The sequence below is a fragment of the Salminus brasiliensis genome, chromosome 11 (assembly GCF_030463535.1).
Source record: "Salminus brasiliensis chromosome 11, fSalBra1.hap2, whole genome shotgun sequence".
NCBI classification, from domain to species: domain Eukaryota; kingdom Metazoa; phylum Chordata; class Actinopteri; order Characiformes; family Bryconidae; genus Salminus; species Salminus brasiliensis.
In genome coordinates, this window is record NC_132888.1 from 796890 (window position 1) to 819641 (window position 22752).

The 22752-nt window shown below is 43.3% G+C and overlaps 1 protein-coding gene across 1 annotated transcript in view; it reads left to right on the forward strand.

Moving 5' to 3' along the window:
• grin3ba (glutamate receptor, ionotropic, N-methyl-D-aspartate 3Ba) overlaps nucleotides 1–22752 on the forward strand; it is a 112180-nt gene that overhangs the window by 25901 nt on the left and 63527 nt on the right. Inside the window, 1 exon segment of the mRNA XM_072691395.1 lies at nucleotides 21540–21809. Coding sequence (XP_072547496.1) covers nucleotides 21540–21809 — 270 coding nt within the window.

Here is a 22752-nt window from a genome sequence, read left to right on the forward strand (position 1 = left end):
GTCGGTGTGTTTCAATTATCTGTTCTGCTCTTCTGAGAGAACACGGAGGACTTGGTCTGGCAGAGAGCCGGCACATATTACAGCTCCTGTTTCCTCCTGCATCCTGGAGCTCTGAGCTCGGGTGTCATTCTGTAATCGAAGTCATGAGTGTGTAAGGAACTCCGGTGTCATGGAAAATTGCTCAAAGTCAGCTGAGTCTCTCAGGATGGGACGATTCCAGGATTTTCTAAACGAGGGGGCACAGAGGGGACCAAGAACCAGTGAAGGGGGCCCAAAGGAAATCAACCACTCAATCAGAAATAAATACAGCACTGAAACTGGCTTGGGAAAGCTCTTGCGGAGTGCCACATGTAGGCAGTGCTCAGCTGCAGAACAGACGAAGGATCAGGGAGGTCAGTCAGACTTGATATATGATACACTATGTGAACAAAAGTATTGGGACAGCTGCTCATTCGTTGGTTCTTCTGAATTCAAGGGTATTAAAAAGAGCTGATACTGCTTTTGTTGGAGTAGCTGTCTCTACTGTCCAGAGAAGAAGACTCTACTCTACTGCAATTGCTGTGAGGATTTGATTGCATACAGCAACAAGAGCGTTAGTGAGGTCAGGATGTTAGAAGAGCCCCAACTCATCTTAAAAGTACTGGATGGAGCTCCTCCACCATCCTTCCAGAGAACACAGTTCTTCCACTGCTCCACAGCTCAATGCTGGGGGGCTTTATACCCCTCTAGCCCACGCCTTAGGCAGCATAAGGCAGCATGATGCCCATAGGTTCATGTTGATCTGCTCCAGAGAGTCCTATTCTATTGGTATTACTTCTCTACAGGGACTAGACAAGCTGTCTGTCAGCAATGGTGCAACTTGGCCAATAGCGGCCAATGCATTTATTGGAAGGGGTGTCCACAAACATTTGGACATAGAGTGTATAAAACACACTATAACATGTCCATTTTAGAAAAGGATTGTACAGCAGTGTTAACTGGCAGACTATGGAATGACACACTCACAGCCCACTGTTCCTGATTCCGTATGGAGAACGTTCTTCCAAATGGATTTAATGTGAATCAGCTTCCTTAAGTAAGGGCTTTCGCCTGCTGAGGGAAATGTTCTGCAGCATTTCGACAGCTGTCGTCCTGATCTATAGAACAGAAATCCATTCACTGGCTGCAGCTCAAACAGCAGGACCTCCTGTCCTCCTGTATCTGACAGGGCTGGTGTTGCAGTTCAAAGCTCAGGAACAGCATTTCAAGATTTATGACACCTGCCAAAACTGCCCTCATTGGTTTTTAATGCAGGTTCCAGTTCAGTTCAACTGGAAACATTACGAGTCTTGTGTTGTTCAATACAACGGAAAGGCTGTAAATGTCAATGTGTCTTAACTTTTGACTGGAAAATAATTTAGGTACTGATTTCAATAATACGAGACCAATTTTAGTTGTAAAATTATTGTAATGTGATGCTGGAACTCTTCAGCTGTGCAGCTGTAAAAATATAAGACTTCAATTGAGTCCAGAATGATGATTCTAAACTGACATTAATATCCAGTATGAAGTTCTAATAACGTTAATATCCAGTATGAAGCTCTAATAGCATTAATATCCAGTATGAAGCTCTAATAGCATTAATATCCAGTATGAAGCTCTAATAGCATTAATATCCAGTATGAAGCTCTAATAGCGTTAATATCCAGTATGAAGCTCTAATAACAGTTATTATCCAGTTTGAAGCTGTAATAACATTAATATCCAGTTATGAAACTGTAATAGCATTAATATCCAGTATGAAGCTCTAATAGCATTAATATCCAGTATGAAGCTCTAATAACGTTAATATCCAGTATGAAGCTCTAATAACGTTAATATCCAGTATGAAGCTCTAATAACAGTTATTATCCAGTTTGAAGCTGTAATAACATTAATATCCAGTTATGAAACTGTAATAGCATTAATATCCAGTATGAAGCTCTAATAGCATTAATATCCAGTATGCAGTTTTAAATATTGGGGTGTGTTTCTACCAGCAGTGTTTCCTGTTTAGGAGGATCTTCACTCGTTCTTCTTGCAGATCTGTGGAACATTGAGTGTACTCTACATCATGATCCTGCAGAAGTGAGGAACAGCATCTTCTCAACATGATGCTGACATATTGCCACAAACACCTTTCTGACCACCCTGCCATACATAACCTGCATATGGTTGACTGGTGCTACCTTCACTCCAGGCTCAACCACTGAACTCTGCAGTTCCTTCAGAGTGATTGATGTCTTCTGAATTTCCTTCATTCAGCTCCTTCTTCTTCCTCTAAGATGATCCATAAGTGCCAGATTTTCCATAGAACTCTCCTTGGTCTTTAGTTTCACAGTCGTTCCCTCAGATCCACAGTCTGACCAATGGTTCTTCAATGAATCCCCAGCTTTTATGCTTGTAGAGTAAATCTACACCCAGCTCTGGTGGAAACTTTCTTTGCCAACCTTTGTAAAGTGCCTCAAGGTTGTGAGGATCCAGCCTTCGATTGCTCCGGTGCTCGCAGTGCAATCTGGAGCTGCTCTGCTGAGATAGACTCAGCAGTAGTTGGGGATGCTCTCAGACAGGTCTGTGGAAGTGTTTATTCGGCTCTGTCAGGCTCTGCTAGCGGCTGTGGGCCACAGCTGATGACTGTGGACACTCTGCAGGATCTACTGTGGCTTCTCCCAGCTTTTGGCAAGGCTGTCTAATCCCCTGAACACACACTTGTTTTCCTTCTGAACGCTCATTTACTTTCATGCTCTCCTCCGTTTGCCTCACCAGCCGCGTCGTAGCAGCGTGGGGGGGGGGGGGGGGGCGGTGACCCTGCACCACCTTGACACTCTGAGTACTGCTGCTTAATCGCCAGTAATAAACGCAGGGGAATGATTGTTTTGTTTGTCATTGTTGTTGTTGTTGTTTGTTTGTTTCGCCGCCTTTGTGAAATCCAGAGATTGCACTGTGAGATGGAGCCGCGGGAAATGAACCCAAATGTTTGCAGAAACGCACCTGGTGTGTTGGTTTGGTTTGTTTTTTCATGCTCCATCTACCAGGCAGCTGGCTGGAGTGAGGGCCAGATGTACGAAATTTTGTGCATCAGGTTTTAAGGTGAAAATAGGACACTGTTGACCCAGGAAAGCAGACCTGCCATGTGTTAGACTTTCTGAAATGGTTACTGGGTTGATCATATTCACATGGGTGGAATATGGGCTAGGTGGGTTCTAGGCCCCATCATTACAGCCCACCTTAATCTAACATTAGTCCCATCAGGGCCCCATATGCAGTGTACAACCAAGATGGGGCCCATGTTTAACCCCTCCTGTTCCCATCACTGACCCTGGTGGGCATCCATATGTGGAGCCAACGTGGAACCCCAGTTGGGCTGCCCCATATATCAGTGTAACCCCTATACTTCCAGTGTTGAACCAAATGCTTACTGTCACTTTTAACAATCAGACTGTCTCTGGGATTTGCTCAGTAACTCTGATAATGAATGTATTCATTAATTAGGCCATTAATTAGTTAGGTACTTACCCTTTTTTGTAAAATATCATGTTATTAAATATAGCATTCATTGACTCAGTGTGGCTCTGGTTTTAGAAGAATATATACAATATCTTAGCTGACGAGGAATAAAGACTAAAGGTTAAGTTTGAAATATATGTTCACCCTTTTAGCATTCAGCTATTCACGGCGCACATCTTCTTAGAGGCCATCACACCTAACCACGTAAACTGGTGCAACTACTACAGTGTATCTATAGAAATGACTGAAATAAATGGTTTAGAATAAGCGTAACCAATAAGAGTAACCATGGAAATGAGTGTCGTAGTGCAACTACAGGAATGAGAGTTGTAGGATAGCTGTGAAGCACAGACCATGGCTGACTTCCTGTAGCTGCTGCCCTCATCAGATTCAGACCCTGACTCTGGTCTACAAAGCCAAGACTGGACCAGCCAGCCCCTCCGTACTTGATGGCGATGGTCAAAAGCCGATCTGCACCAAGAGCCCTTCCAGCTTCAAGTCCGGCTCGGCTCGACCCGCCATCCTTTAAGATCCACGGAAGACGAGTGTCCAGACTTTTTACTGTCCTGCACCGAAGTGGTGGAACGAGCTTCCCCTGGGTGTCCGAACAGCAGAGTCCAACACTCGCTGTCCTCAAACCCAGACTGAAGACCCTCCTCTTCTGAGAGGACTTGGGTGAAGAGTAGAGTATTATGGTCTCCATATTGACTTGTGTTTAGTAGAGTCTAAACTTTTGAATTTTTAGCCTATTCAAACCAGCTGAGGTTTTTCTTGGGTAAATAGCAAAGCACTTTTGTAAAGTGCTCTGGAGAAGAGCTGCTAAATGCACTGAATGTAAATATAAATGTAAATCATGGAAATGTGCGCAGCATAATCATGACATGGCATTAGCATGGAAATGGGTGTATCGTAACCATGGACATGGCTGTTGCATTAGCGTGGAAGTGTATGTGTGGTGTAACCATGGGAATGGTTGACATTGTATACCATGAAAATGGATTGTGTAGCCCCATCAATGGAAATGCCTGTGGCGTAATCTAACATTGAAATGGGTGGTGTAGTGCAGCCGTTGGAAACAGTTGTAGTATAATCATGAAAATGGATGTAGTGTAACCATGGAAAGCCGGTACAATGTCGCCATGGAAACGGATGTAGTAACCGTACATCAGATTGATGTTTATCGGTCAGCCCAGGGTATTGTTCTGTTTCTGCCACCTGGGTTACAGCAGGCAGTGTAGATCACTAGAAATCAAAGTGGGAGCAGGTTTTGACAAGTGGGCGGGGCATGTCTCCTCCGTTCCCGAGTGCTCATTTCCTCCTTTGTCCTGAGTCTGTTTACGGCAGCACAGTTTAAACCCTGTACCTCAGCGGCACCGCACACGTAGAGCGAGCAGCTTCAGCGCGCTGCATCATCAGTTCAGACACATCCCCACCTCATCCTGCGTCCACATCAAAGCACATTCAGCACCGCACCTGCTCACGTCTGCGCCCCAGCCCCTGAGTGAGTCCCACTTTCCCTTAAACATAGAGGAGTCAGACTGAGCCCGGATTGTGGTGCAGATCCACACTGCCGCTCAGATGCTGTTATTATGCAAAACACAGCAGAAGCAGCTCTGACTGCAGCTCAGTGACCTGAGAGTCTACAGTGGTGCTCACACAGCCTGCTCCTCAGTCTCACTGCCCTATACTGACTGTTTCTAATAAAGTGGCCAGTGAGCGGAAGCACAAGGGAGGTGTTTCTAATAAAGTGGCCTATAAGTGTAAGCCCAAGGTGGTGTTTCCAAAAAAGTGGCCAGTTATGAGGCACAAGGTTGTTGTTTACTATAAAGTGGCCAGTGAGAAATCACAAAGATGGTGTTTCCAATAAAGTGGCCAATAAGTGTGAGGTCAAGGTTTGTGTTTCTAATAAAGTGGCGAGTGAATGAAAGCACAAGGCTAGTGTTTACATTAAAGTGGCCAGTGAGAAAGTACAAAGTTGGTGTTTCTAATAAAGTGGACAGTTAGGAGGCACAGGGTTAGTGTTTCTGATAAAGTGGCCAGTGAATGAAAGCAAAAGGTTGTTGTTTCTAATAAAGTGGCGAGTGAATGAAAGCACAAGGCTAGTGTTTACATTAAAGTGGCCAGTGAGAAAGTACAAAGTTGGTGTTTCTAATAAAGTGGACAGTTAGGAGGCACAGGGTTAGTGTTTCTGATAAAGTGGCCAGTGAATGAAAGCAAAAGGTTGTTGTTTCTAATAAAGTGGCCAGTAAGAAAACACAAGGTAGGTGTTAACAATAAAATTGCCAAGGAGGAAGCATAAGGTAGGTGTTTCCAACAAAGTGGCCAGTGGGGAAGCCCAAGGCTGGTGTTTCCAATAAAGTGGCCAGTTATGAGGCACAAGGTTGTTGTTTCCAACAAAGTGGCCAGTAAGAAAACACATGGTAGGTGTTTCCAACAAAGTGGCCAGTGGGGAAGCCCAAGGCTGGTGTTTCCAATAAAGTGGCCAGTTATGAGGCACAAGGTTGTTGTTTCCAACAAAGTGGCCAGTAAGAAAACACATGGTAGGTGTTTCCAACAAAGTGGCCAGTGGGGAAGCACATGGTTGGTGGTCCAGTGAAGTGGCCAATAAGTGGAAGCTCAAGGTTGGTGTTTCTATTAAAGTGGCCAGAAAGTGGAAATTGAACATAGGTGTTTCCAATAAAGTGACCGGGTAGTGTAAAACTACACATTAACTTTTAAACTGAATTTTCAGTTTTACCTTTCGCCATAAACTCCTACTGCTCTGCCCTCAGAGTGATTTAAGCTTCAGAACACTCGGTGTCCCTGAAAGTCACTATCTTCTGGACGTTAGTCTGCACTGACCTGACATTTCTGTGCCTCAAACTGTGTATCTCAGGATTCTGCTGTGTCTGTACCTCTGCCCAAAGCTGAAGCCTTCATCTCTCTTCAACCTGATAAATTTCCTTCCACCCATACACACCCCCGGCCCTCGGGGGCCGCGGTTCTGCCGAGCTTCAGCCATTGATTCCAGAACGTTATTCTTTCTGAGCGGAGACCATGCAAATGTCAACCAAAAAGAGCAAAAAAGGGAACATTGATCCATGCATGAAATCATATTATCTGCAAAGCACAGAGCAATAGTGTTCGGATTAGGGGAATTTCAATGGCGTCTGCACAGTGGTGGCGCTCCGATGTCCGAAATGAATGAAATTGGAAAAGCTGTTTAAGGAGCGAGCCGTTTCCCAGCAAATCATCACCACAAGGGTTCCGCATTACGAAACACGCGGAAAACAGCAGTATTGATCATTTTTCTGACGGAGCGAGCCTCCTGTGCACGGCTCCATTGATCAGATATGATTCCAGCTTTTTAACATGGGTTTCCAGTAACAGCGTTTCTGTTCCTGCTCATGTAAATCAGGTGTCTGTAGATGCAAATGAATCACTCTGAGATCATTTCTACCCCAGATAGTGAAACATTTGGTCATTATTAGCAGGTAATTAATCAAACCTCTGAGACTAATGAAGCATCGTGTTTGTAGATGTTTAGCTCACCTGCAAAAACCCTCCTCATCTTCCATCTCATCGATTTCTCTAACATTTCTCATTATGAGGCTGTTTTAAGTAGCAGTAATTAATGTAAATAACCACCTTAAAGAGCTCATTGTGTCAAACTGTAAACCTCTTAATCCTTTACAATCAAACAGGCAGAGTTTTTAAGACTTACAGCTGTTTGTGGTAGTAGTTTATTAAAAATACATATATTGTGCTTCCACTCACTGGCCACTTTATTAGAAACACCTACTTTCAGCTTCCACTCACTGGCCACTTTATTAGAAACACCTACTTTCAGCTTCTACTCAATGGCCACTTTAATAGAAACACCTACCTCATGCTTCCACCCACTGGCCACTTTATTAGAAACACCTACTTTCAGCTTCTACTCAATGGCCACTTTATTAGAAACACCTACCTCATGCTTCCACCCAATGGCCACTTTATTAGAAACACCTACCTCATGCTTCCACCCAATGGCCACTTTATTAGAAACACCTACCTCATGCTTCCACCCAATGGCCACTTTATTAGAAACACCTACCTCATGCTTCCACCCACTGGCCACTTTATTAGAAACACCTACCTCATGCTTCCACCCACTGGCCACTTTATTAGAAACACCTACTTTCAGCTTCTACTCAATGGCCACTTTATTAGAAACACCTACCTCATGCTTCCACCCACTGGCCACTTTATTAGAAACACCTACTTTCAGCTTCCACTCACTGGCCACTTTATTAGAAACACCTACTTTCAGCTTCCACTAACTGGCCACTTTATTAGAAACACCTACTTTCAGCTTCCACTCACTGGCCACTTTATTAGAAACTCCTACCCTGTGCTTCCTCACTGGCCACTTTATTAGAAACCCCTGCCCTGTGCTTCCTCACTGGCCACTTTATTAGAAACACCCCTACCCTGTGCTTCCTCACTGGCCACTTTATTAGAAACACCCCTGCCCTGTGCTTCCTCACTGGCCACTTTATTAGAAACACCCCTACCCTGTGCTTCCACTCACTGGCCACTTTATTAGAAACACCCCTACCCTGTGCTTCCACTCACTGGCCACTTTATTAGAAACACCCCTACCCTGTGCTTCCTCACTGGCCATGGCTGGGGAATAAATGTAATGGAGAAAATCAAGAATTTGGTGAACATGTAAATGATCTGTTTAAATGGCTTTAATCACTAATTTAAACATTAATTTCTTAAAACAAGCAAAATGACCCTCCACTGGAGGTTCGATACACTTGCTATAATCCTAAAACAAGTGAAAATGTCCCTAAAAATGTTGAGCAGTCATATAATACTCTTACAGTCTCCTAATTCGGAGGTATTGGAAACCTGTAACTAGATTTAAGGTGGCAGATTTCATCTCCCAAAACATAGTTTCTCACAGCGCTCGACATTTTCCTCCCCATTCTTCACATCAGACCGAACATTTCCATGAAGACCCCCCCCCCCACCCCCCCTCGGTGAGAGCTTGGAAAGAGCTTGGAGAGAGCACTCTGCATGTGATGTCCTTTTACACATTTCAAATGCTATCAATCAACATTTGGAGTGTGGCTTTGCATAGTAAGCAGCTGTGTGGAGCAGGGCGGGCGGTGCAGAGCCTCAGTGGTGGAGAATTTTAGCATGTTTCAGCGTTCTTCCGCTTGGGCCTCCTCAGATCTGACTCATCTCATTGCTTACTCACATCTCTCCTAACGAGGACCACGTCACTGCATCCGCAACTCTTCAGTTTAGCACTTACAATTAATATCAGTTTTATCGACGGTGTTTAATCAGACAACGTTCTTATAACATGTTTCATTTAAAGTACAGCAAAAAATGTTCTTCACCCACCATCACATCTACAGAACACTTCTGACCCACCATCACATCTACAGTACGCTCCGGACCCACCATCACATCTACAGTACACTCCTGACCCACCATCACATCTACAGTACTCTCCTGACCCACCATCACATCTACAGTACACTCCTGACTCACCATCACATCTACAGTACACTCCTGACCCACCATCACATCTACAGTACACTCCTGACCCACCATCACATCTACAGTACGCTCCTGACCACCATCACATCTACAGTACGCTCCTGACTCACCATCACATCTACAGTACACTCCTGACCCACCATCACATCTACAGTACACTCCTGACCCACCATCACATCTACAGTACACTCCTGACTGACCCACCATCACATCTACAGTACACTCCGGACCCACCATCACATCTACAGTACACTCCTAATGACCCACCATCACATCTACGGTACGCTCCTGACCCACCATCACATCTACAGTACGCTCCGGACCCACCATCACATCTACAGTACGCTCCGGACCCACCATCACATCTACAGTACACTCCTAATGACCCACCATCACATCTACAGTACACTCCTGACTGACCCGCCATCACATCTACAGTACACTCCTGACTGACCCGCCATCACATCTACAGTACACTCCTAATGACCCGCCATCACATCTACAGTACACTCCTGACTGACCCGCCATCACATCTACAGTACACTCCTAATGACCCGCCATCACATCTACAGTACACTCCTGACTGACCCGCCATCACATCTACAGTACACTCCTAATGACCCACCATCACATCTACAGTACACTCCTGATTCACCTGTGTCCAAAGCAGCAGCTGGAGGTGTTCTCACTTTTATTTTTAAAGTGTACAATTAACCTTATTCTTGTTGGATGTGCCTGTTTTTTTTTTTTAATAAACATTCTTTAAATGCTTCTAGAAGCAATTCCATAGAAGAACCACCATAAATAATCATGTTTGTAATCCCCCTTAAACCTTAACTTGATGTAAAGGTTCTTTATATTTGAAGGAATTCAGGCCCAAATGCTCAGCTCACATCCTGACCAAATGCTGCATGCCACATTTTAGGACACATGGACCCACATCCGTATAATGTGGCTTCCGTTAGCTGCATTAGCCTCATAGCTGCAGTGTAAAATGAAAGAATTATGCTTAAGACACCAAAAGTGCAGAAAGCCCAGTTTTTACTAAACCCTCGCTTTAATGAAGGGGATTTTAGTTCTTTGGTTCTCTTTAGACCGGATCTGTCTGACCTCACTGTTTACCCACATTTCTGAGCGAGCGAAAGTCTGATTAAGTGCAGCACCACAGGACCGACAAAAAAATGCCCCTCAACGTTAATGACTTTCTCAGTGTTTTATCAGATTAGTTGGACACTGTCTGTTTATTTAATGACCACTGTCCAGCGTAGCGTTTCTGGACACACTGCTGTTTTACACAGTGCTTCTAAAAGTGCTCATGGTGAAGATTTAACACTGGGATGCTTTGTTATCGCTTCTCTTTAGCTCATTGATTTTGTTGGTGGTGCCAAGGGGCACTGAGGGTCCGGTTAATCTTGGCACCCCCCCGCCCCTCACCCCCAGCCTCCAGCTGCTGATAGCATTCAGATGGTCTTAATTGTTTAACAGAAAAAAGTTACTATCAGCCGTTTCTTATCAGTGTGTCTAGGCGAGGTAATTACGGAGTGTGTGTGGAGTTGGGGGCTGTTTTGATGTACAGGAGGTATAATTACCATCTCTTTCAAGAAAAGTCAAAGTCATTAGCCTCCTTTTTGGGGGAACGTTAATTCATTTCTAATGGCTTTATTACTATTGTGGCTAATGGCGTTATCATTATCATTATCAATGTTATCCGTTCACAGTTTGTGATGTGGTTTCCTCTTCTCAGATTTGATCTGCTCCGCCTGCTGACCCTTCTTTGCTCCATTTAAAAAATGAATCACATAAATACTTTGTGAAAACTTTCCTCCATTGAGGAAAGGCTTTTAACTAGGAAATAAATGATGTATAGAATTCAGAAGCAGGTGCATTTCCCTTTCTTCAAAAATCTATTGTTTCTGAATTTAATTTTATTGCTAATATCCAACATTCATCTAATTTATTTCCCTGGGGTCCACTTATGACTTATGTGTGGGTTTATGGGCCTAAGAATTTCTTAATTAATTTTTACATGTTAATTTTTTCCTAAGTTCTCTTTATCCTTTAAAAATCACAACCTCCTCCATTCTAGAAATATAAGATTTGTCTCTTTGACACACTTTGAATTTCCAGACCAGGCTTCAGTTCAGCAGGTTTGTGACGTCACGAAACTTATATTATTAAATATATTAAACAAGTAGTTTAGCCCCGCCCTTACAAGGAGCCCAGACTGCTTGTGCGAGAATGCAGCATAACTCTGGACAGAGCTTGTTTATATACACACAGTCTTGTGCATAAGTGTTGGCACCCTTGGTAAAATGACTAGTTGAGGTTGAGTGTATAGAGACACACTTCTGCACATTTTATAATTACATAATTACAATTATAACTGAATTTACCAGCGTAACCAACATACAAAAATTGCTTGTTCAGAAATACTGGCATTTATAGTTACATTGTTTCCAGTATGTTAAAATAGGAAACTGAAATGCTAAAATATAGAAACTGTTTATCTATCTATCTATCTACACACACATATATATATATATATATATATATATATATATATATATATATATATATATATATATATATATATATATATATATATATATATATAGAGAGAGAGAGAGAGAGAGAGGGGAGATACAGACAAGTTCATAGAACGTGACCTCATGAACATGAATTATGAATCACATTCAATTGAAAAAAAAAATGTTTGATCAATGTAAGATATGGGATCTTTAATTTACATAAATATATGAGAGGCCTCGGGCTCTTTACTTCATTTGTCTGATACTGATATGTAAAATACCTCTGTTCTAATTGGCTGCCTTGTATTGTGACTAATTCAAAAATCCTCTTGAGCTGAAACTTGAGAATAGGCGGGGCTAGACTGAATAGAATAGAAGGATGCATGTAAAGGTGTCTGGGCAGTTCCCTGTCATAAAAACAGGACATTAAAATGGTGTTTTTGCTGCTTTAAATGGGCTAAACTATCACTGTCATGTGGAGACCATGTATGTTCAAAAAGCCTCCTTAATATTCAGTGGAAGTCAATGTTAAAGATTTTATTCATTTGAGTCATTTAGGAGCATTCCTATTGGTCCATTAATCAGGAAACTCTGAAACAGTGTAAAGAACCATGGCCAGATTCACATTTATAAAAAGTGAGCAGAATTCGGGTTTCCCTGATGTGGCTTTTTTCTAAAAATGCATTAAAGTCTGGTTCAAACTTTTTTTGTGATTTTTTATATTTATATTCTCAGACTCTGTCCCAGACCCCCTTCACCCGAACCCATGAATGTTTAAGGCAGCTGCATTTGGGGCAGCGTCGTTTGCTAAATCACTCCATCCATAACGTCCCGTGTCCCCGAATGGCGTTCATTTTCCAATATTACTCCATCACGCGGTGGGAGTGCCTCAGCCACAGTATCCGTGCTCCCCTCCTAATGTGAGCGATCGCTCCTATTATGAAGTGTAAAAGAAATGTTGGGGTTTGAAAGCCCCCAGACGCTTCATTACCACGGTGTGTTCCGGGCCGCGGTGTGATGGATCTACGTGGCCGTTCCGTTCGCTCCCCATAATGTGACATTTCTGCGGTGTGGGGTTTTGGGTCTCTGTGGGGCAAATAGGATTTTGGAAATGTTATCAAGACTAATAGCAGGTCAGAGTGTCGTCGTGTAACATCTAATAACATATGTAGGTCATTAAGCTCGGAGAACGCACTCAGGCTAAAGGTTCCCCGCTCCGCACTGAACCCAATCAGCTGCTTTAATGAACCAAACCGACTTAATAGGGCCTGAAAAGACACATGAACACTTACACTCATCTGAATTAACTGACTCAACAGCATATACACTACATGTCCAAATGTTTGTGGACACCCCTACTAATGAAGGCATTCAGCTACATTGAGTTGCACCATTACTGACACAGATGTGCAAATGCACACACAGCTTGTCTAGTCCCTGTAGAGAAGAAGTACTGCCAATAGAATAGGACACTCTGGAGCAGATCAACATGAACCTAAATAGAGTCCCCCAGCATTGAGGAGCTGTGGAACAGTGGAAGAACTGTGTTCTCTGGAATGATGGTGGAGGAGCTCCATCCAGTACTTTTGGGATGAGTTGGGGAGTTAGGGATGATAAGGAGGGGTGATGTGATTATCCATCCAACATCCTGAACTCACTAACGTGTTTGTCACTGAATGCAATCAATCAAACAGCAAAGCTCCTCCAGAATCTAGTCTTCTTCTCTGGACAGTAGAGACAGTTACACCAACAGAAGCAGAAGAAAATATTTTCAATAGTGTTGATTTTAGAAGAAACAATGAACGAGCAGGTGTCCCAATACTTTTGGCCATGTAGCGTATTAGCAGTGCTGAATGTTCTACATCTGCTGTTATTTACAAAAACTGCTTCATGCAGTTTCCACACATAAAATATGATGAGATATAGAAGCATGTCAGGCAGAAATGCAAACCTGGCTTAAAAAAATACAGATGAAAGCTAGCGGAGATCAGCTAGCACGCTCTTATTAGCATAACGCTAACTGGCCCAGCGTAGAGCCGCGTTAGCGTTTCTGGGTGAAGTCCTGCAGCTCTGACGTACTGCCCTAGTTCTGCTTCAGTGTCCTACATTTCAACGCAATGCTTTAGGTTTAATGAATCACTGGCCACTTAATTAGAAACCCAGACTTTCTGCTTCCACTCACTGACCACTTTATTAGAAACACCAACCTTGTAGTTCATTGCCGGATTCTCTATCAGAAACACTCACCTTGTGCCACCACACTGGCCACTTTATCAGAAACACCTGCCTTGTGCTCCCACTTTGTGGCCACTTCTGATTAGGTCCTGCTTAAACTGGTGACAGTCTAACTTCAGTGTTTGTTAGCAGGGTTAGCCTAGCATCTCCTGCTGTAAACTGAAGAAGCTCACGCCGGATACAGAACATGACTTGGCCGATCAACTGAATCGGGATCAGAGATCAATCATGCTGATTTGTTTTTTAGCTGAACTGCTCCTTTAAAGCCGTCAGTGTGGGGGACTGGCAGAGCTGTGGGATGTAGGGCGAGGTGGTGTGGGGGTTTATCTGATGCTTAAAGCCGCGTCAGCCTGGGGCCGGGTGTTTGGCTCTGGATGCAGAGCGCTCACATTGATAGGAAAGTTTGTTTGAAAGTGTGAAATTTGCAGAGGCAGGCTTATCGTAAATGACATGAACACGGATGAGCGGAGATGATGCTACAGAACATAATGTGAACTGCGTTGAGTACAACCAACCTCAACTGGAAATCTGTTATTGACAGTACTGAAGCGCTTTTCCTCCACACTGTTCCTCATCTGAAGATAAATACACAGTACTGAGGTTTTACTCTCCTCACCCCATCACTCTACCCCCGTCTCTCAGCAGTGAGAGGGTTCTACTGTAGAAGCTCCAGATCTCCTCAGAACAGATAAATCAGGTGAACATAAATCCAGTAAAAAGAAGAAACGTACTGAAGAAAGTTGTGAGATTTTGTCGGTGAACTAGTCTGAAGAACAGAGCTCGGTTCCTCCAGGGTTCTCCTGGACGCCCCCCAGTCCAGCCAGCACAGCATGGAGGATGTGTTCAACTCCATCAGCAGCAGCAGCAGCAGCTCACCTGATTCACCATCATTAAGCCCTGATTTACCACTAAACCAGGTGTTGATAGGAGAACTATACCACATGGACAAAAGTATTGGGACACCTGCTCATTCAGTGCTTCTTCTGAAATCAGGGGGATTAAAAGAGCTGATCCTGCTTCTGTTGGAGTAACTGTCTCTACTGTCCAGAGAAGAAGACTTTCTACTAGATTCTGAAGCAGCATTGCTGTAAGGATTTGATTGCATTCAGCAACAGGAGCATTGGTCAGGTCAGGATGTTGGATGATGATCCCCAACTCATCCCAAAAGTACTGGTTTGAACACAACCATCACACCTCCACAGCTCAGTGCTGTAATGGGTGCAATTTCAACTGTTAGCTGAATGCATTTATTAGAAAGTGTGTCCACAAACATTTGGACATATAGTGTATAAATAATACTAGACTCCATGAGGAGAACTTTGGAGATGTTCTAATGATGAACACAGTGATGGAGTACCACCACCACTTTCTGTAGGAGTGATATTACTAGTGTTTATTCTAATATTAGTGTTTAACTGAGCAGATTTACACAGGGGGACTAACACTTTTTCACAGTACTGTTTGCTCTGTGTGGAGCTTTCTCTTTGGACTGCTTCAGTAAAGGGATGTAACTCTTTCCCCTGTATTTTCTAGCGTTCTTGAACCGTCATTATCCTCAAGTGCCCGTTTTCCCTGCAGTTTGCTAGTAGACCACTCCACCTGTAATGACACCATTCTAAGAACATGGAGGAGCGATTGTAAGCCTTGGATGCTTAAGTCTTCTCAGACTGCAGCCAGTTTCCAGACTCTCGCGCTTGGAGGAGAACACTAATACCACTCATGCTGTCGTTCAGACGCTGCAGTTTATATAACAACACAGAGAGAGGAGCTGGAAGAAACTGGCCCATTGGAACTCATTCCTCAATAGAGCAAAGTACAGACAGACCTCAAGGCCCTACTGCGTTTAGCTTTGCTATGTTCTTCACTCCACGTTCTAGATAACAGTGAGGCATCCACTGTCAGAAACCTCACTGGCAAATTAGCGTAACTTCGGCTTTAATACCATCTGTAAATATCAAAAATCTCACACATGACTCGCATGTAAGAGAATGAACATACATATACATACTTTACATGCATGTGTATACAGTGGGATGCAAAAGTTTAGGCACCCCTTGAGTGGAAGCTGATCTGATCTCCAAAAGTCAGGAAGTTAAAGATGAACATTCTCGTCAACATTTTAATCAGGATCAGTGTTTTATTTCAGTTTTGTACAATTTTAATGGACATTTGCAAAAGTTTGGACACCCCAAGAGATCAGCGCTCTCAGAGCTTAATCAGCTCGTCAGGCTGTGGCTTGTTCACGGTCGTCGTTGGGAAAGATCAGGTGACTAGCAAACTAGTCAACCATCTGTATAAAGCTGGTTAACAAGTAAGCCCAGTCTGACATCCAGCTTGTTCAAATTGACAGACCAGCTAAACCATCAAATCCAAATGAAAGCAAATGCTATGCTGATCAAGAATTAATCTTGCCAACCAGTATAGGGCATGTTTTCACCTGGATGACCAGCTTTTCAACCACCTTGACCATCAAAGACCAGTCAAAACCTTCTGAAACCATCTCCAACTTCTTGAGCTGGATTTCTCAGCAAGGCAATAATGTATTAGTAATTCTAATCTGTAATGAAGGTTTGCATCAGATTAGTTAGCACTATGCTAACTGATGGGCTGTAAGCTTCCATTACTTGTTTGCAACATTAGCTTTGCGGGTCCAGGGTACATCTAAAGAAGAGAACTTGTCTGATTGACTACATTTGCTTTCAGAGAGAAAGTGTGGAAGTTTTCAGCTGAACTGTCACTTGAATGGATCTCTCTGGTTAGTGGATGCCTTTAAAAGTCTTGGGAAGTTAAAGTTAAGTCATTAAACAAGCCAGAGAGACACTGGCTGGAGTTACATTAACGTCACAGGGATTTATATTTACCGCCTCCGGACTGTGCAGGAGAAAAGGTGGCAAAGTCATTAAATAATCTTCATCTCCTAGATAAGGAAATACTTTCTGTCTGCGCTGTAAATCTGACGGCTTCTCCCAGCGCCGATTAGTGTCCCTTCTAGTGTCTTAAACGCTGAGTCATCGGTTCTCCAACGCCAGCATCATAGAACCGGGGCTCTGGTTTGGTGGGCTAAAACATGGCGTGTTGTATAAAATAAGCAGTCTATAATTTTGTAATTACGATATGACTAACAGGGTTGTATTTCGCAGGGCGTTTGCCTATCTGGAGGGCGATCCGCAGGGGGATGGCGTTACGATGCGACTGGCTGTTATGTGCAGATAAACACTGTTATTTTACGGGGGAAGAGTAGCTCATGCCTGCACAGCTCCGTTACAGCCTCTAATGGCTCAGTCATGGCTCAGCCTCCCTCCACTTTGTGAGGACGCCAGATAAATGGTGCACATTCGATTGCAGTGCATTTGCAATTTATTTGGTGGCAAGACATGCAACAACCCAATTACTTATAATCATGCAAAACCATGCATGCGGTGGGTTGGGTATTAGACGTTAATGAAATGTAACCCGGTGGCATTCATTGCCCTCCACTACTGAGCCGTTTCCTCAGCTGAAATGTAAATGCACGTTTATTTCTGGCTCTGACAGAATTGGCAAATCCCCATCAACCACTACAAGCGCATCCCGTCGTAAGGCAGTAATTCAAAGGCCTGTTTAACGTGCCCTCTCTCTCTCTCTCTCTCTCTCTCTCTCTCTCTCTCTCTGTCGAATACTGGAAGTGTTCATTCCTGAACTCACAGGTTTAAGCATTACTGGAGCAGCTTGGGTTGGAGGAGAAATTTCAGAGGAGAAAATCCATAAGACTACAGGGCTCCTTCACTTCTTAGCTCCTTCGCTTCTTCGCTTCTTTCAGCTTTTTTTGTTGTTCTCCACAAGCTTGTTTTCAGCTGCCGCTGTTTGAATGTTCTAGTAAATAAAAGATAAGCTCATGCTAGCTCGCCTGCATGCTGCACACTGGTGTTAAGCCCCCGACGTACACACCAACATCCCTGCACACCTTCAGTCCACTTCTCATCTCCTTCTTCTTCATTTCTCCATCTTCACCCAGGTTTGTTTCAGCACAGAAGCTCAAACACAAATAAAGTGTGGAAGTAAAAGTGAAGAGCAAACTGTTCTGATTCGCTGACCTTCAAACGTTGATGTACTGAAGCTTAAAATCTTTGATTTTTTGGTGAAAATCCACTGATTCTAAAGGTGCTTGTTTTTGTCACTGTACAGTGTACAGCGAAATGTGTCCTCCGCATTTAACCCATCTGGTAGTGAACACACACTCACCCACACACATGTGTTAGGGGCAGTGAGTACACACACACACACCCAGAGCGGTGGGCAGCCAACTCCAGCGCCCGGGGAGCAGAGAGGGTAAAGGGCCTTGCTCAAGGGCCCAACAGTGGCAGCTTGCCGAGCCCGGGAATCGAACCCACAACCCTGTTATCGTTATCCTGGCGCTCTAACTGCTGAGCACCACTGCCCTAACTGCCCAAAGTGTTTCCTGGTGAGGCAACGTTAATGTAGTTTTCTACTCTGTTCTCCATTCTTACTTTTATCACATTAAACAGTTTTAATCTGATTCAGACAGATGTCTTTAGGCTGCAGTCAAGATCAGACTGAATTTGTAGTTAGACCAAATTGTGTGGGGATTAGATTACACTGTGTCTGACTTCAGGCGGGATCAAAGGGAATTTTGTCAGGTTCAGAGCAAATTGTCTTGGGCTTTAGTTAAGTTTAGATGGGTTGGTGTCACTTCAATTGTGATTAGATCGATCCTACAGACAGGATCAGACGGAATTGTGTAGGGTTCTAATGGAATTGTCTCAGGCTACAGTCGGGATCAGATATAATTGTGTAGGGTTCTAATGGAATTGTCTCAGGCTACAGTCGGGATCAGATATAATTGTATCAGGCTACAGTCGGGATCAGACAGAATTGTGTAGGGTTCTAATGGAATTGTCTCAGGCTACAGTCGGGATCAGATATAATTGTATCAGGCTACAGTCGGGATCAGACAGAATTGTGTAGGGTTCTAATGGAATTGTCTCAGGCTACAGTCGGGATCAGATATAATTGTCTCAGGCTACAGTCGGGATCAGATATAATTGTCTCAGGCTACAGTCGGGATCAGACGGAAGTATGTTGGGTTCTTATGAAATTGTGTTGGGTTCAGATAGGATTTAGCTGCGCTGCAGTTGGACAGAACTTGGACAGTTGGTTCCAGATATTAGTTGTTGGGTTTCTTGTTTGGCTTTTCTTGCAACATTTTGAAGCTTTGATCTTCAATAGAGTGTCAGAATGCTGTTCTCCTCTACTCCCAAAATCTGTCTGGGTGAAAGGCTCAGGTGCAGCGGATGCAGCAGGTGCAGCAGGTGTAGCAGGTGCATATGCAGAAAGAAACAATGAGATGTGTCAGACACTTGCTGGGCGATGATGCTATTCCAGTCACACAGGGACACACATACTGCTCTGATTCTGCCCCACGCTGTCTGTTCACGGCCCCCTGCCAGGTTCAAACGCTCTCCCTCACACACACACATACATACACACATACATACGCAGCATACTCATCCACACCCTCCTGTCAACTCTCATCATAAAGAGCCTTTAAAATCGGGTCTGGACGTGACGGGTAGGCCATCCCGTTTAGCGCGCTGCTTCATGCTGAAACCGCCTGTGTTTATCAGTCTCAGCCTGTTTGTTTCAGTCCGAGGCTGGAGCTGATGGATCTTTCTCCTGGAGCTTCTCGCTCAAATGTGTCCCAGCCTCTCTGTGTTTGACTCCTTTACTGCTGAGTGTGCATAATCAGGGTGCTCCCCAGAGGACAAGGGCAGTTTGAGTTCAGCTTTAACAAAATAAACCATCTCTCTGCTTCACCTGTGAGAAACCTCTGTGGTGAGAAATGTGTTTACCCAGATTCCTCCACCTTTCTTCACGCGCACGGTCCACCAGGGAATACTGCACAGAGCCCCAGCTCAGGGACGTCATTATTTTACATACAGCATTTTGATGTGTGTAAATAAGACCTTGCTTTGTGTGTGTGTGTGTGTGTGTTTGCTACGTACCACTTAAAACTTTCTTATTTCAATATTTTCCACATTTTATAATAACATGAAGAAATCAATATCATATCAATATCAATATTCATTATAATATTCATAATATCATGTAAACAATTGTACAGTAATCAAAACATCCAAAACCAACCCAGAGTTTCCTCAATTTTACATGTAATAATAATAAACTACTGACGTACTGATGCAGTTCATCAGCAGTACACTAGGACTGCTAATCAACACACAGGATAAATATTCATATTAACAGCAGAGTGATTATTACAGTATGATACAGAATTCAGTTGATGTGAAGTGTGGTCATATCTCAGTAGCAGCTTTGATTGTGGCTCAACCAGTCAGATTTTATGTTGAACCAATCAGATTTTAGAACCAGAACTGCATAACATTTAGACCTGCTCACTTCCTGTGACTGGGATCTGGACTGTATACTGTCAGATTTTAGCTTCATGTGTTTACACTGGGCAGTCGAATGCGTCTCCAGTTAGTCAGACTGACATCCGATTGCTGTGTGGGATGGAATATGCAAATTTGCTCTTTGCACAGCAATTATTACTGGTGTTCTGGTTGTAGTGGGAGGAGTTTTGATTGTAGTGGGAGGAGTTTTGGGTGTATTGGGAGGGGGTTTGATTATAGTGGGAGTAGGCTGAGTTGTACAGGGAGGGTTTTTTGTTGTACAGGGAGGAGTTTTGGTTTTTGGGAGGAGTTTAGGTAGTATTGGGAGGGGTTTTGATTTTGGGAGGAGTTTGGGTTGTATTAGGAGGAGTTTTGATTGTGTCAGGAGGGAGTTTGGTTGTAGTGGGAGGAGTCCAAGTTGTACAGGGAGGGGTCTTGTTGCACTGAAATGGGTTTTGGTTCTAATGGAATGAGTTTTGGTTTTTGGGAGGGGTTTGGGTTTACCAGGAGGAGTCTGAGTTGTATAGGAAGTGGTTTTGGTCATACTGGGAGGGGTGACAATTGACAATTTTCACATAAATAATAAAAAAACACTGGCCGATTCTCCTGACTGGACATTTTTAATGCATTAAAAAAAACTAATGCTTATTAAAAATGAGTACCAGCTGATTCAGTTTAAGCTTAGTTATTGAGCATACTGGGCACCATTTGCAAGATTTGTGCGTATTTATGTGTTTTAGGTGTAAACATTTGTTCTACATTTTGCAAATTCTTGTGAACATCAACCAATTTCTTTTGTTTTACTTGCTTACTTATCTTTCTTACAACAAAAATAAACTTGTGCACTGAAAGAACATAACTCAGCAGCTTCAGGACCATACTGATGCTCCACTGACTGGAACAGGGAGAAGGGCGTCTCCGTCATTCCCACTCCGGGCCGGAGCGCTGCTGCTGCTACTGCACTATGGAGGTTTGGTGGTGGAGCTGCAGGAGGAGAACCTCTCTCCAGAACTGCTGCTGTGTAACGCTGCAGAACCCATAGAGTCATATTACTGTAAAATCCTGTAGTGTTACTCTACCACCTCAGCCCACATGCTGCTCCACCTTCAGATCAAGCTTCTGCAGCTCTCACACTGTCCAGAAATGCACGTGAACAGCTGTCCATGAGGGGGCGCTCAAAGAATTACACTCCCCAACTGTAGGGGGAGCCCAGGAGTAATATGACTCATAATTTTTTATTATTAAAACTTTCTAAATAACCTGTGCTGTGTGTGTGTGTGTGTATGTATGTGTTCTTTGTATTCAGAACCAATACCACCTGCAGATGACAACACGTGTGCCCCCTTCTGGCCTGGCGGAGCTGCTGCTGGCTGTGCTGGTGAGGGAGGGGTGGCAGGGGGGTGCTGCTGTCCTCTGTCCAGGTGCGGGTGATTCTGAGATACTGGAGATACTTCAACGACGGGGCAAGCTCGGGCTGGACGGGGCGCACTGGCACCTCTGGGAAACCCTTGACCTCTCCCGCCCCCAGAGAGCAGCCGAGAGCCGAGAGGAAGCGGATAATGAGAAAGAAGAAGAGGTGACTGGGTTTATTTATTTATTTATTTATTTATGAATCATTTTAAAAACATTATAGATTAACCCCTTAAACTGTGCAGGTCTGTGTGTGGGTCCTCAGCGACTACAGAACATTAGTTCCACAGTGGCTGCTGAATAATGCATGAATAAACACATATAGATTTATGTACGATAACTAAAAGACATGTGTTAAATCTTATTTATTAACCTCACCCATGTTTAATATTTTTGATATTTTATGAATCAAGTCATAATGCATTTTTACACAACTATTTTCCAGCCTGTCTTTTTGCCTTTAAACAGAATTAAGCAGACTGTTTCTGTTACTGTACCTTTAAGACTGCTCCGTTCTCATTGGCCGCCCTGTTTAGTGCTTCTTTCAAACAGACCTGGATGAATAATGAACCTTATAACTTTACTTTGAATGGGTGGGGCTAAACTGCTGTAGGTTGAGTAGGTGGAGATGTATGTGAATGTAAATATGCTGAATTTAAAATGGGTATTTTTCCATGTTAGATAGATAGTAGGTGGATATAGAGTGGCTATGCAGTTGCTATGTGGTTGTTATGTGATTGCAATGGCATCTCTGGAGGTTGCTATGGTGTAGATGCGTGGTTGCTATAGTGTTGCTAGGTGGTTTTTAAGTGAAAATAATAAGTTTTCCAGATGGTAGCTAGGATTTTGCTAATTAGTTGCTATAGTGTTCCTAAGTAATTGCAATGGCATCTCTGGTGGTTGCTATGGTGTAGATGCATGGTTGCTATAGTGATGCTAGGTGGTTGTTAAGTCAAAATAACATGTTTCATCATATTTTTAGTTCAAATAGTGAGGAAAATGTGTTTTTTATATAAACTATAATATTTTATAAAGATTAAATGATGGTTCTGCCAAAATATTCATCAAATGTTCCTTTAGTAGCTTTTCACTGCAACTACAAGGCTTTT